General features: G+C 38.5%; 1 protein-coding gene across 1 annotated transcript in view; it reads right to left on the bottom strand.

The window, feature by feature from the left end:
* The window catches only part of SLC27A6 (solute carrier family 27 member 6), a 55,741-nt gene that overhangs the window by 5,866 nt on the left and 26,343 nt on the right, over positions 1-23,532 (bottom strand). Inside the window, exons 5-6 of the mRNA XM_073346228.1 lie at positions 15,106-15,300; positions 2,469-2,559 (exon numbers count right to left, since the gene is read on the bottom strand). Coding sequence (XP_073202329.1) covers positions 2,469-2,559; positions 15,106-15,300 — 286 coding nt within the window. The remainder of the gene's footprint in view (positions 1-2,468; positions 2,560-15,105; positions 15,301-23,532) is intronic.

Genomic DNA, 23,532 nt, shown 5'->3' with positions numbered 1-23,532 from the left:
TTGTTCGTTTTAAACCTCCTGCCTGTTAATTTAATTTGGTGGCCCCCTAGTTCTTGTGTTATGAGGAAGAGTAAATAACACTTTCTTATTTACTTTCGCCACACCAGTCATGATTTTAGAGACCTCTATCATATTTCCCCCACCTTAGTCATCTCTTTTCCAAGCTGAAAAGTCCCAGTCTGCTTAATCTCTCCTCATATGGAAGCTTTTCCACACCCCTAATCATTTTTGTTTACCTTTTCCAATTCCAATATATCTTTTTTGAGATGGGGCAACCAGATCTGCACGCAGAATTCAAGATGTGGGCATACCATAGATTTATATAGAGACAATATGGTATTTTCTGTGTTATCATCAACCCCTTTCCTAATGATTCCCAACATTCTGTTTGCTTTTTTGACTGCTGCTGGACATTGAATGGATGTTTTCAGAGAATTATGCACAATGACTCCAAGATCTCTTTCTTGAGTGGTAGCAGTTAATTTAGACCCCATCATTTTATATCTATAGTTGGGATTATGTTTTCCAATGTGCATTACTTTGCATTTATCAACACTGAATTTAATCTGCCATTTTGTTGCCCAGTCACCCAGTTTGTGTGAGATCCGTTTGAAACTCTTCGCAGTCTGCTTGGGACTTAACTATCTTGAGTAGTTTTCTATCATCTGCAAGTTTTGCCACCTCACTGTTTGCCCCCTTTTCCAGGTCATTTATGAATATGGTGAACAGCACTGGCACCAGCCAGACCCCTGGTGGACACCACTATTTACCTCTGTCCATTCGGAAAACTGACCATTTATTCCTACCCTTTGTTTTGTATATTTTAACCAGTTACTGTTCCAGGAGAGGACCTTCCCTCTTATCCCCATTAACTGTTTACAGGATAAATATCACTACACAAGATGCAAGGCAGTGGAGGATCAGACTCTGCTCTGTTTTAGAGATATCACTTACTAAAGTGCACCTGCCAAGAAAGATTAGATCTCACATTTCTTAGTGAATTATAATTGTCAGCATTAGTTTCCTTTTAATACTCAAAATAAAGTACCTAAGATTTGCAAAAAATGTATGTCTAAAGCTAGGTATTAAATCCATATTTAAATAGCCTGATTTTCAAGAGTACTGAGCTCCACAGCAGTTTCCATTGAAGCCAGAAAAGTGGATTATATTTATACAGAATCAGTTTTTTTTCTTTGCCAATTAACTTATAAAAGTTAACCAAATCTATTTTCAGAAAATAACAGACAAGTTAGGAGAGGAGGAAATAAGTCTGCTTGTTGCACATAGAATGCATGGGTAGAATACTTCTATGGACTACTAGTTCGAAACAGAAAGTATACAGCGCATTCCTGGAAGGGTTGGTTGTGTCCCTGAGCATTCTAGGGTTACCCATACACACAAGTTTTAATTGTAGGGTCTCACATTTATTAAAGCGTTTTCTGAACAGTAAAACCAGAGGGTTACATTGTTCTAGCAGAGAAAAGTACTCCAATAAAAAATATACCCAAAAGGGATAGAAAACGTTACAAGGAGTTTAGGACCAAATCCTGGAGAAAGCATAAAAAGACTACATAACAGGGTTTTGCCTTGCTTTTCTTAGATTCATAAAGTTTAAGGCCAGAAGGTACTACAGGCGCATCTACTCTAACCTCTTTTATATCATAGACCATTAATTTTACCCAATTACCCCTGTATTGAGTCCTATAACTTTTGTTTGGTTAACACATAACTTCCAGAAAGGTAGTCTCCTTATACATGTATCAGGTAGTCTCTCAATCTTTCTGATAAGCTAAACAGAATGAGCTCTTTTAGTCTTTCACAGTAAGGCATTTTTTCCAGCCCTTTAATTATTTTTTGTATCTTCTCCAATTTTACAATATGCTTTTTAAAATATGGAAATCTGAACTGTATACAGTATCTGTCTCATCAATCACTTATACAGAGGTAAAAATCATCTCCCTAAACCTACTCACTGCTCCCCTACTTATATAGCCAAGGATTGCATTAGCCGTTTTTGCCACAGCATCGCACTGAGAGCTCACATGGAGTTGCTTGTCCACTGTGAAGCCTAATATCTTTTCAGAACCACTATTTTCCCAGATACAGTTAGAACTTGTCAAAACTCAGAATTTCATTGTCTGGAAAATTCTGACACTTAAAAAGGTTTTCATTCTGATAAATTTTGAAATTTCAAGCAGAAAAGAAAGACCATCTTTTCCCTATTCGTGCTTTTGTCCTTAGGCAGTCTACCATTAAACAGATTGTGCTTCTAAAGCCTCACATGTTTAAAAATGTACCACTTCAGGTCATTAAACCTACTGATTTTGTAGGCAGATTGTTATAGGTTATTATTAGCTGATGTTGGTGCTTTATCACTTGTAACACAACAATACAGTTCATTTAAAAAAAAAAAAAACACCTGCAAGTTATTTATAGGGTGGACATATCCTGTTATAATGAATGCTTACCTTTCTTAACCTTCTCACACCAACCATGCCTATTTCTAATCGGTTCATCTTTTTTAAAATCATACTTGATTAAGTCAAAGGGGAAAAAAAGCTGAAAAGAGAAGAGAACAGATGAACCATCACTTATTTATAAACACAGCGACATCTGGTGGCAGCAGAAGTAAGCAATGAAACAATTTTATGTATAGCATTCAAATCTTTTTTACCTAAATGTAGAATCCAGTTTTATGTAAATACAAAGTGCACAAGATAAACTTATACTATTCACTGAAGAAAAGCAACATCTGATTTTAATAACTCTGTAACATTAAAAATATCTCTAGAACACATATGTAATCTCACTTATTTCCATTACAGCATCCTGTGGTACAACTGTGGCCCCTATATACCATTGGAGCAGTGTACCAGAATCAGCACCAGGATGTCATAATAATAGAATCAGATCTGCAACTTTAGCTATAGTATTTGATAGTGGTGCCTGCTACAAAAACTACTCCTGGAACCAGATCCTTAGCTGGTGTAAATGACTGTAGCTCCATTTATTTCACTGGAGTTATGCCAATTTATTCCAGATGAGGCTCTGGCCCACAGTTTTTAGCATTGCTTGCTCGTGAGAATGCTTGAAGTTGTAGACTGTGGAAGTATTGTCAAGAGCAGATTAAAATGTTAGAAAAGGATTGTAGATGAACCAAAAGCAGCAGTCCTTAGGATCCTAAAAACTTTCAAGCTCACTCAGCACTACAGTATGGCTCTTAGGAAAAGCCTCATTTTGGTAAAGCTGCACTACCTGAACAAGAAGACTGGGAGCATTCTACTTCCCTAAACGTCAACAGGGAGGGGAGCATTTCCACTACTATACTTCTTTATGGACTGCAGCTTCTCCCTGCTGGGCACCAGTCCTGTTCAGTGGGCCTCACATCCTCCTTTTGGGTACTGTCCACTCCTGAGAGCATAGGGACAGAAGTTTCTATATTCCCCCGATCACAGACATTGCTATTCTGATTGACCCCCTACATAGGCTGCACACCAGAGTTGAAGCTGGGGTGAAAGGTTCTTGGGACCTCTTGCATAAGACTAGACAGAATCTGGCCATGGCTGCAGGACTGGGCCCCATATTCTTCCCAACATTAAAAACCCAGGTACGCTGTTTTCCACTAAATACTCAGGACCTGATTCTCATTTACACTAAGGGCTTGTTTTCACACTAGTGCAACTGCACCACTGTAGCACTTTAGTAAAGATGCTCCTTTGTCAACAATTAATCCACCTCCCCAAAGGCTGTAGCTATGTCAGCAGGAGAAGCTCTCTCATCAATGCAGCACTGTCTACACAGGGAGTTAGGTTGGTATAGCTATGTCGCTCAAGGGTGCGGATTTTTCACACCCCCTGGATAACAGATATACTGATACAGATTTGTTGTGTAGACCTGGCCTAAGGGCCCTTTGCAAGTAGTGTAAAGTGGTTTTCATGTAAATGATAACTTGACCCAGAGTCTTTGTCATTATATGGACAGGGTGCATTTCTTATCAGATATTCACTTATCTTTCTGTGCATTCAATTAGCCTGCCTCCTTACTCTCCTCATCTTCTTTCTCCTAAAGAAGTGCATCAGTAGTTCTTGTAAAAGTAGGACTAACAAAGGATTTCTGGAAATCTTTGCAGAAGAAGTACTGACAGGACCAGTGTGGGAGAAACTAATTGCAAATATATATTTTAAAATCACACAGCACTTTTTTTCACCAGCAAGAAATACAATGTAATTAGGGAAATGGGATTAGGAAGATGTCTCATGTAATGATAAGATGCTAAAACATAAAATGCTCATTTGACTTCAGTTAATTTGACTGAATAGTATATGATTTTATCATCCCTTAACCTGATCAGACCACTATTCATTTTGTTGTCACTGATGCCTGATTTTTTATAGCAACCACTAATTAGCACAGGGGACAATTTAGAAAGAATCAAGTCTGTGGTGGTTGGATGCTGGATTAGTGAATGCAGCTACACATTATTCACACCTTTTGTAATATGAAATTGAATGAGACTGGGACTTAGTTATAAACTTTACTTTTTGAATTAGACATATTGAAAATGCTTTATAATGTAAAGGGATGGATTTTGGTAGCAAAGCAACTGACTGCATATGAGAATTCAACTGTCATCAGGCACTCAAGTACAACCTTGTTTGAGCAAATCTGTTTCACTGACAGAGGAAATGTTGAGATTACCTGATTTCCCTGACCAAAGATGCATCTTTGCATCCAAAATGCATCTTTGGATCTCACTACGACCCAGAGCAAAAGAACCTTTGTTTAAACACCTGGTCTAAAGGAGAGTACCTCTTTCAGTGCGCTACTGTGTATCAGCCCAAGGATCTAAAGACTGGACACATGAACTGAGATTTACTGAACCTACTCATCAGCATCTGTAATACTGTAAACCTGTCTACATGCAAGCTGCTTTCCTTCTGCATTAAAGTTTGTGAATTGGAGTCACCTTGGCAAAGCAAGTGGCACTGCATCATACTGCTGTGGGTACAGACCTAAATTTGTTTCATCTTGGCTATTTCAAATTATGGGGAAAGAAGGGCTGTAGGCAAACATTACTGTATTATTCTACACAGTGTAATGCAGTGGATCATTCATCTAATTTAACTGTTTTACTGGATAAATAAATATTATACAACACATGAACCTTTCAACCAGATAAATTGCAATCTGACCATACTCTGTATCACCACTTCCCTGTGATTATGTTGCTCTGATATTATTTAGCTATTTAAAGTACTTATATGGCCAAATTACCATAGTATCTGAGCACCTCACAATCTTTAATGCATTTATCTTCACAATACCCCTGTGAGGTAGGGAAGTGCTATTATCCCCATCTATAAAACGGGTGATCTGAGGCACAGAGAGGCCAAGTGACTTGCCCACAGTCACACAGAAAGCATGGGGCAAAGCAAGATATTGAACCTGGGTCTTCTAGGTGCTAAGCTAATACCCTAACTACAGGACCATCTTTTTTTCTAGCTAACAGTATCATCATAATGTCACACCGTTGCTTTTTTAAATACAATATTTCAATTCAAATACATTTTTAAAATTGTTTAAAAATTATTATATTTTAAACTCACAGTGGACCAGTAAAAATATGCATCAGCTTTTGCCTTTGGTTTGGTTTGTCAGCTGGAAATTTTACAGGAAATCTACTGCTGAATACCCTGGTAGATGTTTATAAAACAAACTGCTACATTTGTACACTTGTCTGCACAGGGAAATAGCCCAGAATAGCTATTCCACATGAGTTCCCAATGTGAATGCTTGTTCCTTACTAAGGCTGCCTTATACTAAGGTTATATTATACTAAGGTTCCCAGCTCACTTACACATCCTCGTGCGAGGTCGAAGAGAGTTAGTACGAGTATAAATAGTACTAAAGCAGTAGCCATGATAGCACAGGGAACATCAGCAGAGACACAACCTAGCCATGCCAAGTACAAGCCCACCTGAAACGGGTAGCTAAGCTGTGCCACCGCTGCCTGTGCTACCAGGGCTGCAGAATTATTTATATTCATGCTAGCTTGATGAGCGTGTGTACCTGCGCTGAGAATCACACTTCTGTCTCCCTCGGGGTAGACACAGCCTAAACTGTGCTTTCATTTGGTTTAGGTTAATCCACTTTGTGTGGAGTAAGTGTGTCCACATGGGGAACTAGTGCAGAATAGCTATTGTATTTTTAGTTCACACCCTAATTTTATTTTGCAATAGCTTTCCTTTGTATACAAGCCTTAAGATTCAGGATCCACCATCCAAACAAATTCAAAGACTTAACTACTTTCCTTCCCTAGCACAGTTGCCCCCCTCCTCTTCCCTGCAGACTAGTTTAACCACCGGGCAGCGAAGCTTTCAATGAACTGGAGCAACGGAGCCGTGTGAAGTACTTCCACCGGCAGGGGAGCAACATGCACACAGGGCTTGTTGTTCTGGTTGCTTTCTGCCTAGCTGTGGAACTGGTGACTGGGGAACCCTCCAGCTGATCCTGCAGTCTTTGTGCATTGCTATCACTGGCAGTTTTGCCTCCAGGATTGGGGTCCTATAATATCACTGAATTTAGGTATGCATCCGATGAACTGAGCTGTAGCTCACGAAAGCTTATGCTCAAATAAATTGGTTAGTCTCTAAGGTGTCACAAGTCCTCCTTTTCTTTATACATTAACTATGTTTCATAACGACAAGGCCTTATCTATGATGAACTCTGAACCATGTATGAAAACAGAGTTTGAACACTATTTAACCCTGTTTGGGCTAAATTGTTTCTCTTCGTGATTTGGCTAGCCAGTGACAGGACCAACTATTTAAAAAAAAAAAAAAAAGCCTTGCAAAGAACATATTCGGTGCTAACCCAGAAAATACTGGTACAGTAAGATATTTTGGAATATAGTGGCAGTATTAGACCATGCTTGTCAAAAGCTATGTGAATAACCTCACTGTTAAAAGAGCAGGAGTGGTACTAATCTTCAGACATGTTTTAACCTTTGCTGAACAGGCAAAGATCATAGAAGCTTCTAGTAACACTGTTGATAAACGCATTAAGCATTTGTGCTGTTAATATTGATTTCCAGAGGCTTATAAATATCTGCTTCAGCTAAAACTTGACATGAAGTTTTCTTGTCATGTTAAAAAGTACCTGTTCTGTTATTTTAAATTTTAAGATTACAAACAAAAAACGAACTCCACTAGAATTGGGTCAGTTCTGAAATAGTTTGTTCTGTGAAAGAAAGGCAATAAGCCTCAACAAAATGCTACAATGTTTTTTGATTGATTGCCACAGTCAAGCTTTCCATCAGAATAAAAGGTTAAATTATTAATTTAGCACCTGATTCTGTCATCCATTCTCATGTAGAGTAATGCCTTATCATGCAAGCAGTCCTACTGATTTCTAGGAGAACAACAAAACAAGGTATTACACAGAATGAGTCCTGGATAAAGATTCAGGCCTTTACAATTTTTTTTTTAAACTAAAACACTGGCAAAAAAAATGTTACATGCAAAGTTCTGAATACAAATATTTAGAAGCTGATTTTTAGGTAGATAGTATTTGTACTCCCTGTTACCACTTTTTATGATGTATGAGTTCTCTTTCCCCTCACTCCTGTTGCATTTTCTCTCTTGTAGCCTGGGGTACATTTTAAGGGTAATGTGGAGTGTCTTTTCCATGCATCTTTGATCAATATTAATGGAAGTCTCATGCCTAACTCCTTATGCATCACACAAATCATATATGCATAAAAGGTCTGAAGCTGCTGTGTGCATTCCTGTTCAGAGGCTTCTGCAAATTTTGTTTCCTTAGCAGATATAGGCTCCCATTTTCTACTGCATTAATTCTATTCACCTGAGACATATAGACATCCTTGTTTTTGAAAAATCTGTTTATACAGATGGACTGAGTAACTGTGCCTTCAAATATATCAACAGGACCCACTGTACCTAGAGATTACACAGTACAAATAAACTAAATTATTCCTAGACAAGAACACCACTTTCCAGTTAGCATCTCACATCCAGTGGCTCTTTGGATACATGACACACTACTACAGCATTCACCCTTTTCTTCACACAACTGAAAATATAATAAAATATGATTTGGCTGACAGAAGATCATCACTATCAATATTAATTCATTTACTTCTGTCTTCTCACTAGCTTTTCTGGTTGCTAGCATTGTATCTTTTGCATCACCTATAATTTGGCAAGTGGAACATCAATCACACATTAGTCTTTGCCTCCTTGCTTTAGGAGAAGGCAGTTAGTGACAGAAAATTCGCTTTCATTATCTTGGGAGCCTGTACCAGTCTTGCCAGCTTTAGCATCTGCTGTCTCATCTGTCTGTATTTAATCTTTAGATACTGTTCCACACTCATCACTTCAACATACAAATATAGGAACTGCCATACTGAATCAGACTGGTGAACCATATAGTTCTGTGTACTGCCCGATAATGGCCAGTACTAGCTGCATCAGAAGAAGATGCAGGGAAACTTACCGTGGACAGCTATGAGATAAAGTGTCCATAGGGGATATGTTTTCCTATTTCTCCCTCTATCCCCACAAAGTGGCTGGTTTATGCTTGCAACCATGAGGTTTTATATCCTATTGTGATGGGGTGTGCAAACCCGCTTTGAGCTCAGGCAGTCTTACCCCACCACACCTGTAAGGCATAGCAATCTGGGAGGAAGAGCCTTAAAAGGGAAAAGCCTTGAATACTGAGGGATTTCCTAAAAAATCTCTACCTATTCTCTATTAATATTGTTTTGCACCAGATTCAGTGTGAATGGAAAGGCAACGAAGTGAGAAAAGACACTAGAGCCTCCAACAGGTAGAAGTCAGAAAGAGAAATTCCTGGGTGTGGTGGGGGTAAGACAGGAGGCCCATTGCAAACGTGCTCACACGTGATTTTCTTTTCCCATCCTCAACTTCTCTCTCCTTGTCCTATTCCAATTTAGGGAATGAGATCTCAGAGAGTATCTGAGAAGCTCTCTTCTTCCCATTCATGGGAGAGAGAAGTAGCATGTGTGTATTCAGTTACCCTACTTGGATTTTATGTATCACTTAAAGTTATGTCTGTCTGCTCCCACCAGCACAACCGTATTAGCAGAAAGGTGTGTAATAACCATTAGGATTCAATGAGGCCCCTTGTGTACACCACAAACATGTTTTTCCTCAAATGATTTTCAGCTAGCTTCCAATCTGTCACATCTGACACACTTTTCAAAGTCATAGCCGCTCTTCTTGTCACGCTTTGAGATGTCCAACCAGTGACACTCAAAGTGGAATAAAACCATGGCATCATCTACGCTTCTGAAATATAGTGTTTGCCAGTCAGTGATTTGTAAGGGTTTTGTTTGTTTATTTGTTTTTAGGAAACCCCTCAGTATACAAGGAAACTGGCCCAGGGTATTATGATTCAGAAACTATTTGTATCAATCAGTATTCAACTGCAGTGCAATCAGAAACACCAAAACAAAGGAGCAGTGTGAATGTTCATTCCCCTGCAGTTCAGACACTGCCCCCATACTTTTTTTTAAATCCAGAGGAAAGAGTGTAAAGTAACAAAAACCATATCTAGTGACCTTTTACTTTTGTAACATTCATTCCTTCTTGCCCTCTCCTACCCTTTGCTTTTTTTCATCCATTGCTGAGAGAAGTCTAACCAAAGACTCTTACTCAGGTGAATAGTACCAGTGCCATAACAGAGTGGGGAGCTATCCGCTGTTATGAACAGGAATGTGGCAGAAAGAGAAGTGAGGGAATGACCATTTTAAGATGACTTCAGTAGGCCTGCTTATATGGGTAAGGGATGTAGGGTCAGGCCCTTAGTTTGTAGATTCTTGCTTTGTCTTAGTATTTTATACATCACAGGGAAAAATCAAACATGCAATGTGGCTCCACAAGAAATATTCCCTTCAAAGAGAAAGGGAGCATCATTTTGGAGAGGCTTGGGAGGTGAGGGGGTGGAGACAAGTGTACATATTTTGGACTGGATCGTCCCACTGTAGAAAAATCCAGGGGAGAGAGTTCTGGAAGAGGAAGCATGTGCAAGAATATCCCTTCAGAATTCCTCCCCAGTCATTCTCTTGAGGTGTCAGATAGGTTTGTCTTCCATATGGGACCCAACAAAACACCTGGAAAATACTGAAGTATTCAAGTGCAGCCAGTGTAGTTAAATCAAAGATCCTGTGCCTCTGCACTAGTGACTAGATTCACAAAAGGACTTAGGCGCCTGCCACTGCAGGAACCTAAATCCCAGAATCAGGTCCCACAGGTATTCACAAAACCCTGGTCAGCTGCCCCTGAACCCTGTAGGCCTGAACGTAAAAATCGCTCAGCACCTAAATTTTTGCAGTAAAGTTTCCTGGGCACCGACATTTCTACCTCTGAGCATAAGCACTGCAACTGCACGGCAAGCATCCAAATGCCTAAGTCCTCATAAATTCACAAACCAGGAGTAGGTAGATAGGTGTTCCTCCACCTAATTCACCTGCGGGGCCTGATCTAGAAAGCAAGCTCCGACCTCAGCTACTAGATCAGGCCCCTAATAGGCAATCTCATACAAAATAAGGGAGATGGGGGAGAGAAAGTCCCTCACAACTTTTAGCCCAGTGGTTAGGGTAGTCATCTGGGATATCTCCAGTTAAGTCTCCCCTCCATTTGAGGCTGAAAAAGGGTTGAACAGGGATCTGCCACCTTTCAGGTGAATGCCCTCGTCTAGGATATTCTGATGTGGGGCTCCCTTGGTTTCTCCCGTTGAAGCTGTTGTACTCTGACTTTTTTAATTAATTTATCCATCAACATTCAGTATCATGACACCTAATTTTCTTTGTGAATCTAGCCCTTAATGCAGGTTTATTTTCTGGAGAAGAAAGAGTTTGAGCAGTATTTTAAAAAGACAATATAAACTAATTTTGAAGGCAGAATAATTGCAGAGCGGCCATTTCCTGTTCATGAGAGGTCTTGCATTCTTCACATTTTCATTTTTGAGAAAGGGTGAGGGAAGATGATTTCACAGTTATATTATCAAATTAGATAGATACTTTGATAGGGCACAGTAATGCCAACCGGTTAGAATTTACAGCAGAAATGTCTGTAGACATTCACTATCCAGTTGCAAAAATAAATAAATAAAATTAACAGAATTTTTAAAATGTGGATTGCAGCAGTATCCTTATTTCTAGTGTATTGTGGCTAATTCAAGTCGTATGACTAAACCACAGAGGAGAACAAATAGCACCTTTACTTTATATTCAAGAAAAAGTATCAATCTTCCTTTCTGGGTATATAAAAAGTACCATTTTATTAATGTATGAAACAAATATAAAACAACATTCCACACCTTACATGGTTTAAAGACTTGGGGGGTTGGGGATGGAAGGGCACAGAGGGAAATATAACAACTCTGGGCCTGATCCTGAACCAACCAAAGATTACAGATGGAATTTTCAAATGTGCCAAAGTGACTTAGGAACACAAGTCTCATTCTAAATCAATGGGATTTATGCTGCTAAATATTTAGTTGCTTTTTAAAATTCCATACTATGGGTGTGCTGCTCTTGATTTCAAGAAGAGCAGGACTGGGCCTCAATAATAGTACAAGGTTAAATTGGCTGCCTAGTGAGTAGAAATTCTGAAGAAGACACCTATCACTTAATTATCTAAACCCTTGGATGCAAGTTTCTTAGAGACAAATCTCTCCAGCCATTTAAAGGAATGATGTTAACAGGAGCCACAGGAAGATCCATCTACTGTCGTTTTCTAACTGGGAGATGGTTGTTGTGACACTAGGTCTTGAGGGAGGGTGAAGGAAAGGGTTTACAAAAAATAAAATTAAAAACAAGAACCCAATGAGAGTGGAAGAATCTCTCACGCAATATAAAGAAAGAACCCCTCCACCTTTTCCCCTACTGAACTGTATGGGAAAGTCTAACAGAATTTATTATAAAAAGGACCGTCTTTCTGTAGAGAAATTTAGCAATGGAATTTAATAGAAAATTTTATCCCTGCTATAGAATATCTATCCAGGATCAAAAAACTAGAGACAAATGATCTAATTTTCTATTAAATTCCATAGGGTTTTAGAGTAAATTCTATAAAATCCTATGGTTTCATCTCTATACAAAAGTCCTAACAGTTAATAAAGGGAAACAGAAAGACTAAACCTTCAGTACCCATCTTGCAGTTTTTACTTTTCTTTACTCAAGTCTGCTTTACAATGCATTGACTTTAACCATCAAAAAGTTAAATATTAACATTACACTGATCTGTGGTGTAATTGATACAGCTTTACTCAGTTGACCTTAGCTTCAAATGAATTTATTCAGACTTTAAAGAGGTAGTGATAGCAATAAACATGTCTGTCCAGATTCAGAAGCTTTCTCAAATGTCACTTAGCCTCACAAAAAACCACTTATTAAGCTGTTTGCTCACAACTTTCAAACTATGAGATGACTATACTCCTTTATAATTTTACAGCTTGTCACCACACAAAAACACCCAATAAATGGGAACAGATCCAACGTGAAAGTAAGATGTGTAAGAGTCACGCTGATAGTACTCCAGGAGGCCAGGGCAGCCAAATTTTAAAAGTGCTACCAACATGATCAGCAGCAGCCTGTCTCAGGAGCTACACTTAGGGTCCAAACCAATTCATAATAGTTTCATCCATTCACTTAGCCCTGGGGGGGGGGGAAATATCGATATAAGTTACGCAACTTACGCTACATGAATAACGTAGCTGAAGTCGACGTACTCAGATCGACTTACCATGGTGTCTTCACCGTGGTGAGTCGACTGCTGCCACTCCCCTGTCAACTCCACCTGCGCCTCTCGTGGCACTGGAGTACAGGAGTTGACGAGAGAGTGCTTGGGGGTCAATTTATCACACCTAGACTAAACGCGATAAATCGATTCCTGCTAGATCGATTGCTGCCCGCCGATCCAGCGGGTAGTGAAGACATACCCTTAGATTAAGTCTTTTTAAAAAAATATCTGAACTATTTACATGGATAACTTTTTTTTGCCGTTTCTCTCCATATACTATAGCGACTGATTACATACAGTGTATTGTTGCACTGGGCCGTTACAATATGGCCCACAGATTTTAACAGATGTTTAAAGGCTAATTAATTCTGGCATCTCACCTTTGTTGCAATATCCTTCTGTAGAAGCAGTTTTAGGTTCTTCTATAAAAGTCACCCAGGAATTCACCCTCCAGGCCTGTCTATACTAGAGATGTTTTTTATCAAAATATCCCACCATCACCAAGCCTGGTTAAGTTCCACTGGTTTTAACAATGTTAAGAGGCTTAGTACAGAATGGCTGCGTGCCACTAAGCCTGTGAGCATAGTGTAGAGTTCAAGAGATCCACCCAAATTGAACTTTTCAGGATCCTTTTAAAATGGGGTTGGGGAGCCCCGTGTGGGCTTGGATGATCAAGTTCTATGCTGACCTCAGCATACAACTGTAAAGGCACTCTCCACTTACTTCCAGAACTCCTCCTCACCTCCTATTTTGCAGGGAAGGGATGATACAGGTGATGTGAGCGACCCTCCCTCTTCCCAATCACATATTTTATTGTCTAAGCTGAGTGAAATGCCAACACATGCACCATGCAGTAAATAGTGAAAAGTAAATTTGATTTATCTTTCCAGTTTTAATCTAAAGTAACAAAATAAATGTTACAGACTCGGTGGATTTTGATTTTTGCCATGTGACGGGGTATGAACTTTTTGTAACTCTGACTTGGCCATGTGACTGGGGACAGGAAATATTTCTTAGCATTCCTGTATATCATTCTTTTGTTCCAGTCAAGCTAATATATTAGTGTCCTTTTTATCTTTTAAATTTAGAAGTATGGAAAACCAACTTGAGGTAAAATGGCCACACTGAGTTAGTCATGCATTATTGTAAATTTCATTGCACTAGTCACTTTACCCATAATAAAGATATTATAGATGATATAGTAGTTTATCTTTATTATTATTATTACTCAGATTTATTATTTTAAGCTGAATATTTGTACATTAGTGTATGATAAGTGTATTCTTTGAAACCCTAGCCCTGAATATTACTGTCCTACTAACTCCATGGAGAACTGTATTCTTAATCGTGCAAGTCTCTAAACCAAGGGCCTGTTCCTATGGACTGCCCCAGTGTTACTATCTCTCATGATTTTATCAAGTCTCATGATCTTTGGTGTTTTTCGTAGTGCCCCAGGTGTTGGAATCGGATTGCATGAAAAGTCCAGCTTTCTTTATGAAAAAAGTTGCGTCCTCATGGTTGTGGAAAGCTTCAAAACATGAAGCAAGCACACCTTAAAGTTTCAGAAAAATAGAAATGTATGGTTTTTAAAAATAATCTCATGACTTTTGAAAGCTTGGGGTTGGCAGTACTGCAGGCACCCCCAGGAAGCATGCTGCCTGTAGATATTGTTCTTCCACAGTTGAGTAGTTGAAGCCACACAGCAAGATACAGCAGAAAGGAGCTCCTGGCAAAATATCCCTGGGTCTAGATAGGGTAACATGGAGTGGAGAGTACTTGATCTCCAATTCCACACCAGGCTCTGACCCAGAAAATAAAAGTTTGAAGACTGGGAAGTAGATGGACTTGAGACATACAAGCATCTACAGACTCCTGATGAGCAGAGAGAGCATGCAGGTATACCTCCCAGTCTTCAATCTTGTACATATATTTCACTGGTTATAAATCTGTGATGCATTAAATAATTGTAATCTAGGCTCTTGCCTAGTAACAAAGATTTAGAATGCAGAACTGAACAGAACTTTCTTGAAACTTTCAGGATGATGGAGTTTCACTCATTTGTCTATGCTAGGAAATTTTAAGGGAAAAAAAATCCCACTGGTGCTGCCATTAGCACAGGTGAGAGCACTATATACACATGATTTTGGGAGCATTGAACAGTGTCAGTTAAACCTGCAGTAACTAGATCAAAAGACTTAGGACTTGATTTTGCATGCTCCATTCCCACTGACTTTAGCCTCACTTCTTCTGATCTAGTTACTGAATTAAGAATCACATTTATCCCCAACCCTCCTTCTAAAATAAAATATTAAATAGTTACCTTATAAAAGAAATTAGTACGTCCCACAGATCCTATTTTCCCAGTGTGGTTCATGAAAGAAATGTTTCCTTCAGTAGCCCCATAAAACTCACACATTTTGATGTCACCAAATCGGCCTAAAAATTCTCTCCATACATCACTCCTTACTCCATTTCCAACTGCCAAGCGAACTTTGTGATCTTTTTCTCCTTCTTTCTATGAAAAGAGAAATTAAAGAAGATTTTAAAGAATAAAATATTATAATGCATGTGTTTGATTGTAGCAGATGTTACCAAAAAAAATATGTACAAACTTTCAGACATCCAACAGAAAGCAAAAGAGAAACTAATAAGTTAAAGTAAATTACAGTGCATTTCTAATGTTGTGAACTATATCTAAGATACAGCTGTAGTTCAGCAAACACTGAACCAGTGTCATAAATATATGCATGTAAATTGATTGCAACGGTTAAAATGTTGCTTAAATGAATATTTAAAAAAGGATACTTGGATTAGAGAATATGAATATATGCAGGTTTTAGAAAAATTAACCGAACATTCTTCTCTCTAGAACAACTTTAAATTAAAAATTGATGTTGGGGAGAGGTTAGTAAAATGAACAGGGAAAAGCAGGAATTGCTTTTGTAACAGATTTACATCAGGAGAGGTTATCAGTTACCTCCTTGTCCTTTCAAATGCATTATAACTTTCATGAAATCTTGGTTGCGTCTCAGGCAATTACAAATTATGAGCATTCCTGTCCTGATTAGAGCATATGATCCATCTCCTATAGCATCTTCAATATTAAGACTTGCAACTAGGGCTGTTGATTAATTGCAGTTAACTCGCGCAATTAACTCAAAAAAATTAATCATGATTAACCGCAGTTCAATCGCACTGTTAAACAATAGAATACCAATTGAAATTTATTAAATATTTTGAATGTTTTTATATACTTTCATATATATTGTATTCTGTGTTGTAATTGAAATCAATATATATTATTTGATTCAAATATTCACACTGTAAAAATGATAAACAAAATAAATATTTTTAATTCACCTCATACAAGTACCTTACAAATGTAGATTTTATTTTGTTACATAACTGCACTCAAAACCAAAACAATTTAAACTTCAGAGCCTAGGCTATTAGCCAGGATGGGCAGAGATGGTGTTCCTAGCCTCTCTTTGCCAGAAGCTGGGAATGGGCGACTGGGAACGGATCACTTGATGATTACCTGCTCTGTTCATTCCCTCCGGGGCACCTGGCATTGGCCACTGTTGGAAGACAGGATACTGGGCTAGATGGAGCTTTGGGCTGACCCAGTATGGTCATTCTTATGTTCTACAACTGCACTCAGTCCTACTTCTTGTTCAGCTAATCACTAAGACAAACAAGTTTGTTCACATTTACAGGAGATAATGCTGTCCTCTTCTTATTTACAATGTCACCAGAAAGTGAGAACTGGCATTGCCATGGCACTTTTGTAGCTGGCATTGCCAGGTATTTATGTGCCAGATATGCTAAACATCCATATGCCCCTGCATGCTTCGGCCACCATTCCAGAGGACATGCCTCCATGCCGATAACGCTTGTTAAAAAAATAATGCATTAATTAAATCTGTGACTGAACTCCTAGGGGGAGAACTGTCCCCTGCTCTGTTTTACCCTCATTCTGCCATATATTTCATATTATAGCAGTCTCGGATGATGACCCAGCACATGTTGTTCATTTTAAGAACACTTTCACTGCAGATTTCACAAAACGCAAAGAAGATACCAATGTGAGTTTTCTAAAGATAGCTACAGCACTTGACCCAAAGTTGAAGAATCTGAAGTGCCTTCGAAAATCTGAGAGGGACGAGGTGTGGAGAATGCTTTCAGAAGTCTTAAAAGAGCAACACTCCAATGCAGAAACTACAGAATCCGAACCACCAAAAGAGAAAATCAACCTTCTGCTGGTGGCATCTGACTCAGATAATAAAAACCAACATGCGTCGGTCCGCACTGCTTTAGATTGTTATCAAGCAGAACCCATCATCAGCATGGACGCATGTCCTCTGGAATGGTGGTTGAAGATGAAGAGACACATGAATCTTTAGTGCATCTGGAATGTAAATATCTTGGGACTCTGACTACAACAGTGCCATAAGAATGCCTGTTCTTACTTGCAGGTGACATTGTAAACAAGAAGCGGGCAGCATTATCTCCTGCAAATGTAAACAAACTTGTTTGTCTGATCAATTCGCTGAACAAGAAATAGGACAGAGTGGACTTGCAGGCTCTAAAATTTTAGATTGTTTTATTTTTGAATACAGAGATTTTTGTACATCATTCTACATTTGTAAGTTCAACTTTCATGATAAAGACGTTGCACTACATTACTTGTCTTAGGTGAATTGATAAATACGATTTCTTTTGGGGGTTTTTACAGTGCAAGTACTTGTAATCAAAACAAATATAAATAGAGCACTGTATACTTTGTATTCTGTTATAATTGAAATCAATATATTTGAAAGTGTAGAAGACATCCAAAAGTATTTAAATAAATGGTATTCTATTATTGTTTAATCACACCATTAATCACAATTAATTTTTTAATCGCTTGATAGCCCTACTTGCAACCTTTTTTTTTAAATCTCAAAATTTTGTTCAATGTTTCTTGGACTATTTTAGCCTCCTTATTCACTGCAATCTCTAGTATTGCTAGCTCTCATAATTTTATCAGGAGAATCACAATATTAGGCATTTCTCTTAAAGCACCAGATCCTGGATTCAGTTGATTACATGAGAATCTCAGCTTTCATTTAGAAAAAATTTCTAGTGATTATGGTTGCAGGGAAAAGCTTGGAAATGTGATCCAAGTGTATTCCAAAGGTGCAAACATTAGAAGGCAAATAAAAAGAACCCAACATTTTTTATTTTTAAAAATCTCATGATTTTAAAGCTGAACTCATTTTCTGAATGTGTGGGTTTGGCAATACTGAATCCCTGCAAGTGAGCTGAGAGCATGAATTAAATATAGGATTTTATGAGAGACAACTATCAAATACATAGTACTGTCTATCTGCTAATAAGTCTAGAGTGAAACTGCAACAAAGAAAGGCATACAAAGAATGTATTGGAGACTTGGGGTATGTCTGCACTAGAATAAAAGATCTGTGACGTGACTGTGACTGGCCTGGGTCAGCTGACTCAGGCTTGTGGGATTCGGGCTGCAGAGATAAACCCTGCTGCGCAAACATTCAGACTTGGGCTGGAACTTGGGCTCTGGGACCCTTCCCCTTTATTTGTTTATCATTAAATAAACTTTTACTTGATTTCACTATAAACATATCTAAGTGCTATATGTTACATGGAGCAGTGATCCAGTGGATCTAGTAAACTGGGGTGTACTGTTTTTTTGGAAACAGCAAATCCCTCATCCACACTGCTGGGTGCCAGTAGAAGAGTCATTGTGAGCACAGGAGAGATCAAGCTCCTGGCCCTCAGTTTCAGTGCAAGCCCGACCATGGCTTGGAGCATCCAGTTCGGGGAAAGCCCAGCTTTACCTCATGGCCCTGAGCTGGAGCATGCTCAGTTGCTCTGTAGGGATGATGCCTGCAGAGTCTGATCAGCTCTAGGAGCTGTAAGAAGCTCAAGCATGTTCGGTGAGAACAGAGTCTTCTTCGATTTTAACTCCTCTAAGCATGTGCAAACTGCAATTTTTTCCAAAGACCTGTAAACTCATCAAATTCGGGCACATTTTCATGGGCACAGCAAAAGATCACACTCCAACTAAATTTCAACTCACTGCTTCAAAGCATGGGAGCCCTACCACTGTTCAAAGAAAAAGGTCACCAGACTTTTTTTTTTATTAGGGGTCAAACAATGTATTCCCTCCCCAGCTTTGATCTTGGAAATGGCTGAAGTGTTTTGGCTGAAATTAAAGTCAGGCTGAGGCAGATATATAGCATGTAAAATTTCAGCCCAGACTGTTGAAGCTTGGCAATGTTATAAGCAATTAAAAATAAGATTTCAATCATGGGGAAGCGTAAGACTGCCTTAATCTTACCTCACCTTTAATACTATTTATAGACAAATAAATCAAAATCTAATGCATTGCTGCATTCTTGATAAGTGATGAACTGAGGTCAGACAACCCTACTAACAGTGGCTGCTTTAGAAAACAGGGAGGCAATTTCAAGCTCTTGCCATGCATATTATTTGGAGCTCCATTGTTAGATCTCAGAACACTATGGTAGAGAAAATGAGTATTTCAGTTCAGAGTTCACTTGAAATGTGTATTTTTTTTTTGAACTGTGGAAGTTATATTACACTGTGTGTGTGTGTGTCAAAAGTGCACATTTTTCTTCTCCTACCCCCTCCTCCCCCCATTCACTTTAAGAATGGATAACTCATTATGAGGGAAGAGCAAAGTCTTTATTAGTTTTGGGAACCCCACTTCAGTGAACCAGAAATAAATCCACATTTTGTACATGTTGGTATCTCTTACCATGCAAGTATCTAAAGCATCCATCATCCTGTTACAATCCCTGTTCCATGCAGCTGGCTTTTACCACATCCATGTTTTTACCTTCGCCTACTGCTCAGTGACCTCAATTTGCAGTAAGAATTATGTAACCACTGATTCTATAAAGTCACACACAACTTTGCTCTTTTCCTACCCCTGCAGCTCTGTGATCTTGTTTCAACATGTGATTCATTATTCAGCATGATGGACCTGATGGAAGGTGTTACCAGTAACAATAGTGTCTAAATACAGCAGTGATGCAATAAGTGCCTGACTTAGTAAAATTTGGATGTCATATCACGTATCATAATGTAGATCTTCATACATCTGAGAGCTACAATGAGGTTTTACATGTATTTTAAATTTACCAAATATTGAAGAGCTTCTGACTACCACTATACTTTGAAAAAATGTGTTTAAATGCCATCTTGAATTTCAGTAGAAAAGCTTTGTGATTCATTTTGCTTCTAGAAAACTATTCACCCTCTGAGTGCTATAAAATTGAAATAGATAAGTCCATTTGATTTAAAAGTAGCAACTATTTTAGAATTGGTTATTTTTCTTTCCATTTCATTGCTACACTGACATTAGTGTGTCAGTTGCTGAACTACAGTTACCCTTTGCTGAGGTCATTGATTTCTCAGTCATTCAAAAGTAAAGAATTCTGGTAACACCCCACTGAAAACAAAACAAAGAACTCCTTTCACTGAGATAATTTGTTCAACAATGAACAGAAGAGAGAGCGTAAAAAAGTATACATAGATTGAATGGCTTATTCATAAACCAAGGGAAATTGAAGCTCTTTAGAGATCAAGTTAAGATATAGGTAACTGTTTCCATTTATACTTTTCAGGAACAAAGACAAAGTTGTTGATGGTATGCTGAAGAACAATTTCACAAGGAACCAGGCTCTGTTATTTCCACCAGTGCACATCCAGAATCAATAATCTCAATCCTCAGCCTCATTATGGTGGCTTTGCACTGCTCCATTATGGCCCTAAATTCAGTGCACCTAGGCCCCACAGGATCTTTCCTTCACAGGCACGTTCTCGGGAGGAGAAGAAACACAGATACTGCTGGGGATCTGGCCCAATGTCTCTTTGGGCATGTCTACACTTACTGGTAGATTGACACTGCTGCAATTGATGCAGCAAGTGTTGATTTAGTGGGTCTGGCACGCTAAATTGCTGGGAGAGCACTCTCCCATCCATTTGTGTACTCCACCTCCTTGAGAAGCATAAGGGAAATTGACAAGAGACACTCTCCCATTGACAGTGCAGCATAGCCACCACAGTAAGTGGCTCTAACTACGTCAACTTCAGTTACGCAACTTCAGTTACGTGAATAACGTAAGTTAAATCAATTTACCATGGTAGTATAGACCAGCCCTTTTTGGCTGCAACTTTAAGGCCATCAACAGTAAAAGACAGGGCTGCTAGATTTCAGGAAATGTTTTTCTGAAGTATCTAGCACTTCCTGCAAAGGGACAAAGGAGTCACATGGAGGTACCAAAGCCCAATGCTGGAGAGTGACCTTTCCTAAAAGTGGGGGCTGTCCTAAAAGAATCCATTCAACCATTCCTGCAGTCCAGCTTCCCACACTTCAATGATTGAATTAGATTTAATTGTTGAAGTTACAAGGCTTGTAATTTAGTCAAGTGCATGATGGGCCCTCTTAAAAAAGTTTCCTGGAGACATTCTGTGGACAAGGAGTGCAGGTGGAGCTACTGGAGAACTCCTGCATGCTAATGAAGTTGACTTCATGTCAGCTCTGAATTGGCCAGTGTAGCAGGAAGTGCTGGATTAGGGTAGGCATAGGCCATTGGATCCCCACTAACAGATCCAATGGGTGAGAGCTCCTGATCAGAGGGTGAAGGGCCAAAAGGCTATTCCTGTTCACAGAAGGAAATAGCTGGTCACAGAAGGTTTATGCTACAATCCCACAATATGCTCCAGCACAGGGGTGTTTTTGTTTTCACCCTCTCTTTCCCCAACCCATGCAGGACCAGCCCTAGACCAAATGGTGCCACCTCCATTTGTTAAATTTCTGAATAACTTACAGCATCCTGAGCCTGGTGCCCCCCAAACCCATTACCCCAGGCAGTGACCTGGGTTGCCTGACCCTAAAACTAGCCCTGAACCTATGTACAGAATTCCAGAATTTTTGGGAGTTTCCAGAATTCCACCGCATACAAACATACACAAACCCTTGGGACTAATCTTCAACTGGTGTAAACCAGCATAGTTCCAAAAATCTAGACTGAAGTCAGTCTGGATCCTCAAATGCTATAAATCAGTGTATCTGGCCTCTTCAATTTCATCCCAATGTTTCCAATTGAAATATCAGGAAGTCTTCTGTTCGTACAACTAAAGAAGTGTTAATGCAAGTTGTTTACTTTTGCTTTCATACCATGTCAAAAACATTGTAAATTACCAATTGATTAATGTTAACTCCTGACCCTATTAGTGATGCTAATAATCATCATCCCTTGTACTTGCTAAAAAAAAAAAAAAATTATGTCTGTGAATCTTAAAATGAAGGACAGATCACATGAGATTTACATTTTTATATTTACAAGGTAGCTTTATAGAAATCATGCATATCCACACTATATCCATTAATGTTTTAAATTGTGTGCTACACCATCAGATGTTACTGTCTGCTGAGTATATTCTTAATGTATAAAGCTATTGCCTTAAAAGATTTTATTCTCTAACTGTGCTCTTAAATCTAATGATATTTTTCAATAGTAACTTAAAACTCAGTCCCGAGCCTGGCTTCAGTAGGACTCTTCTGCTGAGAAAGGCTTGTAGAAATGGGCCCATGGTTTGGAAAATTATCTCCCAGCATTCTGTAAAATTACTCTTAGTATCTGTATTCCTTCTAAAGATTTTGTATCATATTAAGAGAAAAATGATTATAGATCAAAGATACAGAACTACAATTAGACCATATTTTCCTGTTAGTACATGAGTACCTGGTTCTTATGATATTCTGTTCAAATTAAATTTTTAGAAAGGGAGTATACTCTAGAGGTAAAAGTACAGAACTAGAAGTTGAGCGTTCTGGGTTCTGTTCCTGGTCCAGCCATTGACTTCTGACCATAGGGCAAGGTATTCTGTACCAGTCTATACCTCTATTTATTCACCTATAAAATGTGGTAATATTACTCCATCTCATAGGGTATTGTGAGAGGCTGAATAGATTAACATTCCTAAAGTTATTAATTACAGGTATTATGGGCAGCACCTAGATGCCACAGTCTCGATCTAATAAAGACACATAAATAGATGTAGTCCCTGTGGCAGAAAGCCTAAAATATAATTCAAGGCAAAAATGCAACAAATGAGTGAAACAAACACACACAAAAAATAGGAGAGAAGGAGGAAAAGTGCAATGGTGATAGGACTGTATTGTCACATAGTTCAGATTCATATGGAACTGCTTTAAAGTTCTGAATAAACTAGGTAACAATAGAAACATTTTTAAAGGCTTAAAGATCCTCAGAGGGTTCTATAAAAAGTAAAGTATTCATGATTCTGATATTCAGATATAATCAAAGATTAGCTTTGGTTAATTACAACTGTGATTAATGGTTCCCTGAGGGTTATAAAGATGGTATTTGTGAACTGATCAAACATTAGAATATTTTAAATCCAAATATTTAAATCCAAATGTTTCCCTGAACAGTGATTTGAGAGAAACATGGATTTGAACTCGTAACTTTATTTTTAAATATAAATATAAAGTTACAAGTTCTGTTTTAAATGCAGCCTAAAAACAGAGAGAGGTGAATGGAAATAAGGTGTAAATTTTTAACACCGAGAGTAATTAACCATTAGAATAATTTAGCAAGGGTTGTGATGGATTCTCCATCACTGACAATTTTTAAATCAAAAAGGGATTTTTTTTTCCTTAAAAGATATGCTCTAG

The sequence above is a fragment of the Lepidochelys kempii genome, chromosome 5 (genome assembly GCF_965140265.1).
Source record: "Lepidochelys kempii isolate rLepKem1 chromosome 5, rLepKem1.hap2, whole genome shotgun sequence".
Lineage (NCBI taxonomy): Eukaryota > Metazoa > Chordata > Testudines > Cheloniidae > Lepidochelys > Lepidochelys kempii.
This window is presented reverse-complemented; position numbering and strand designations above follow the sequence as displayed.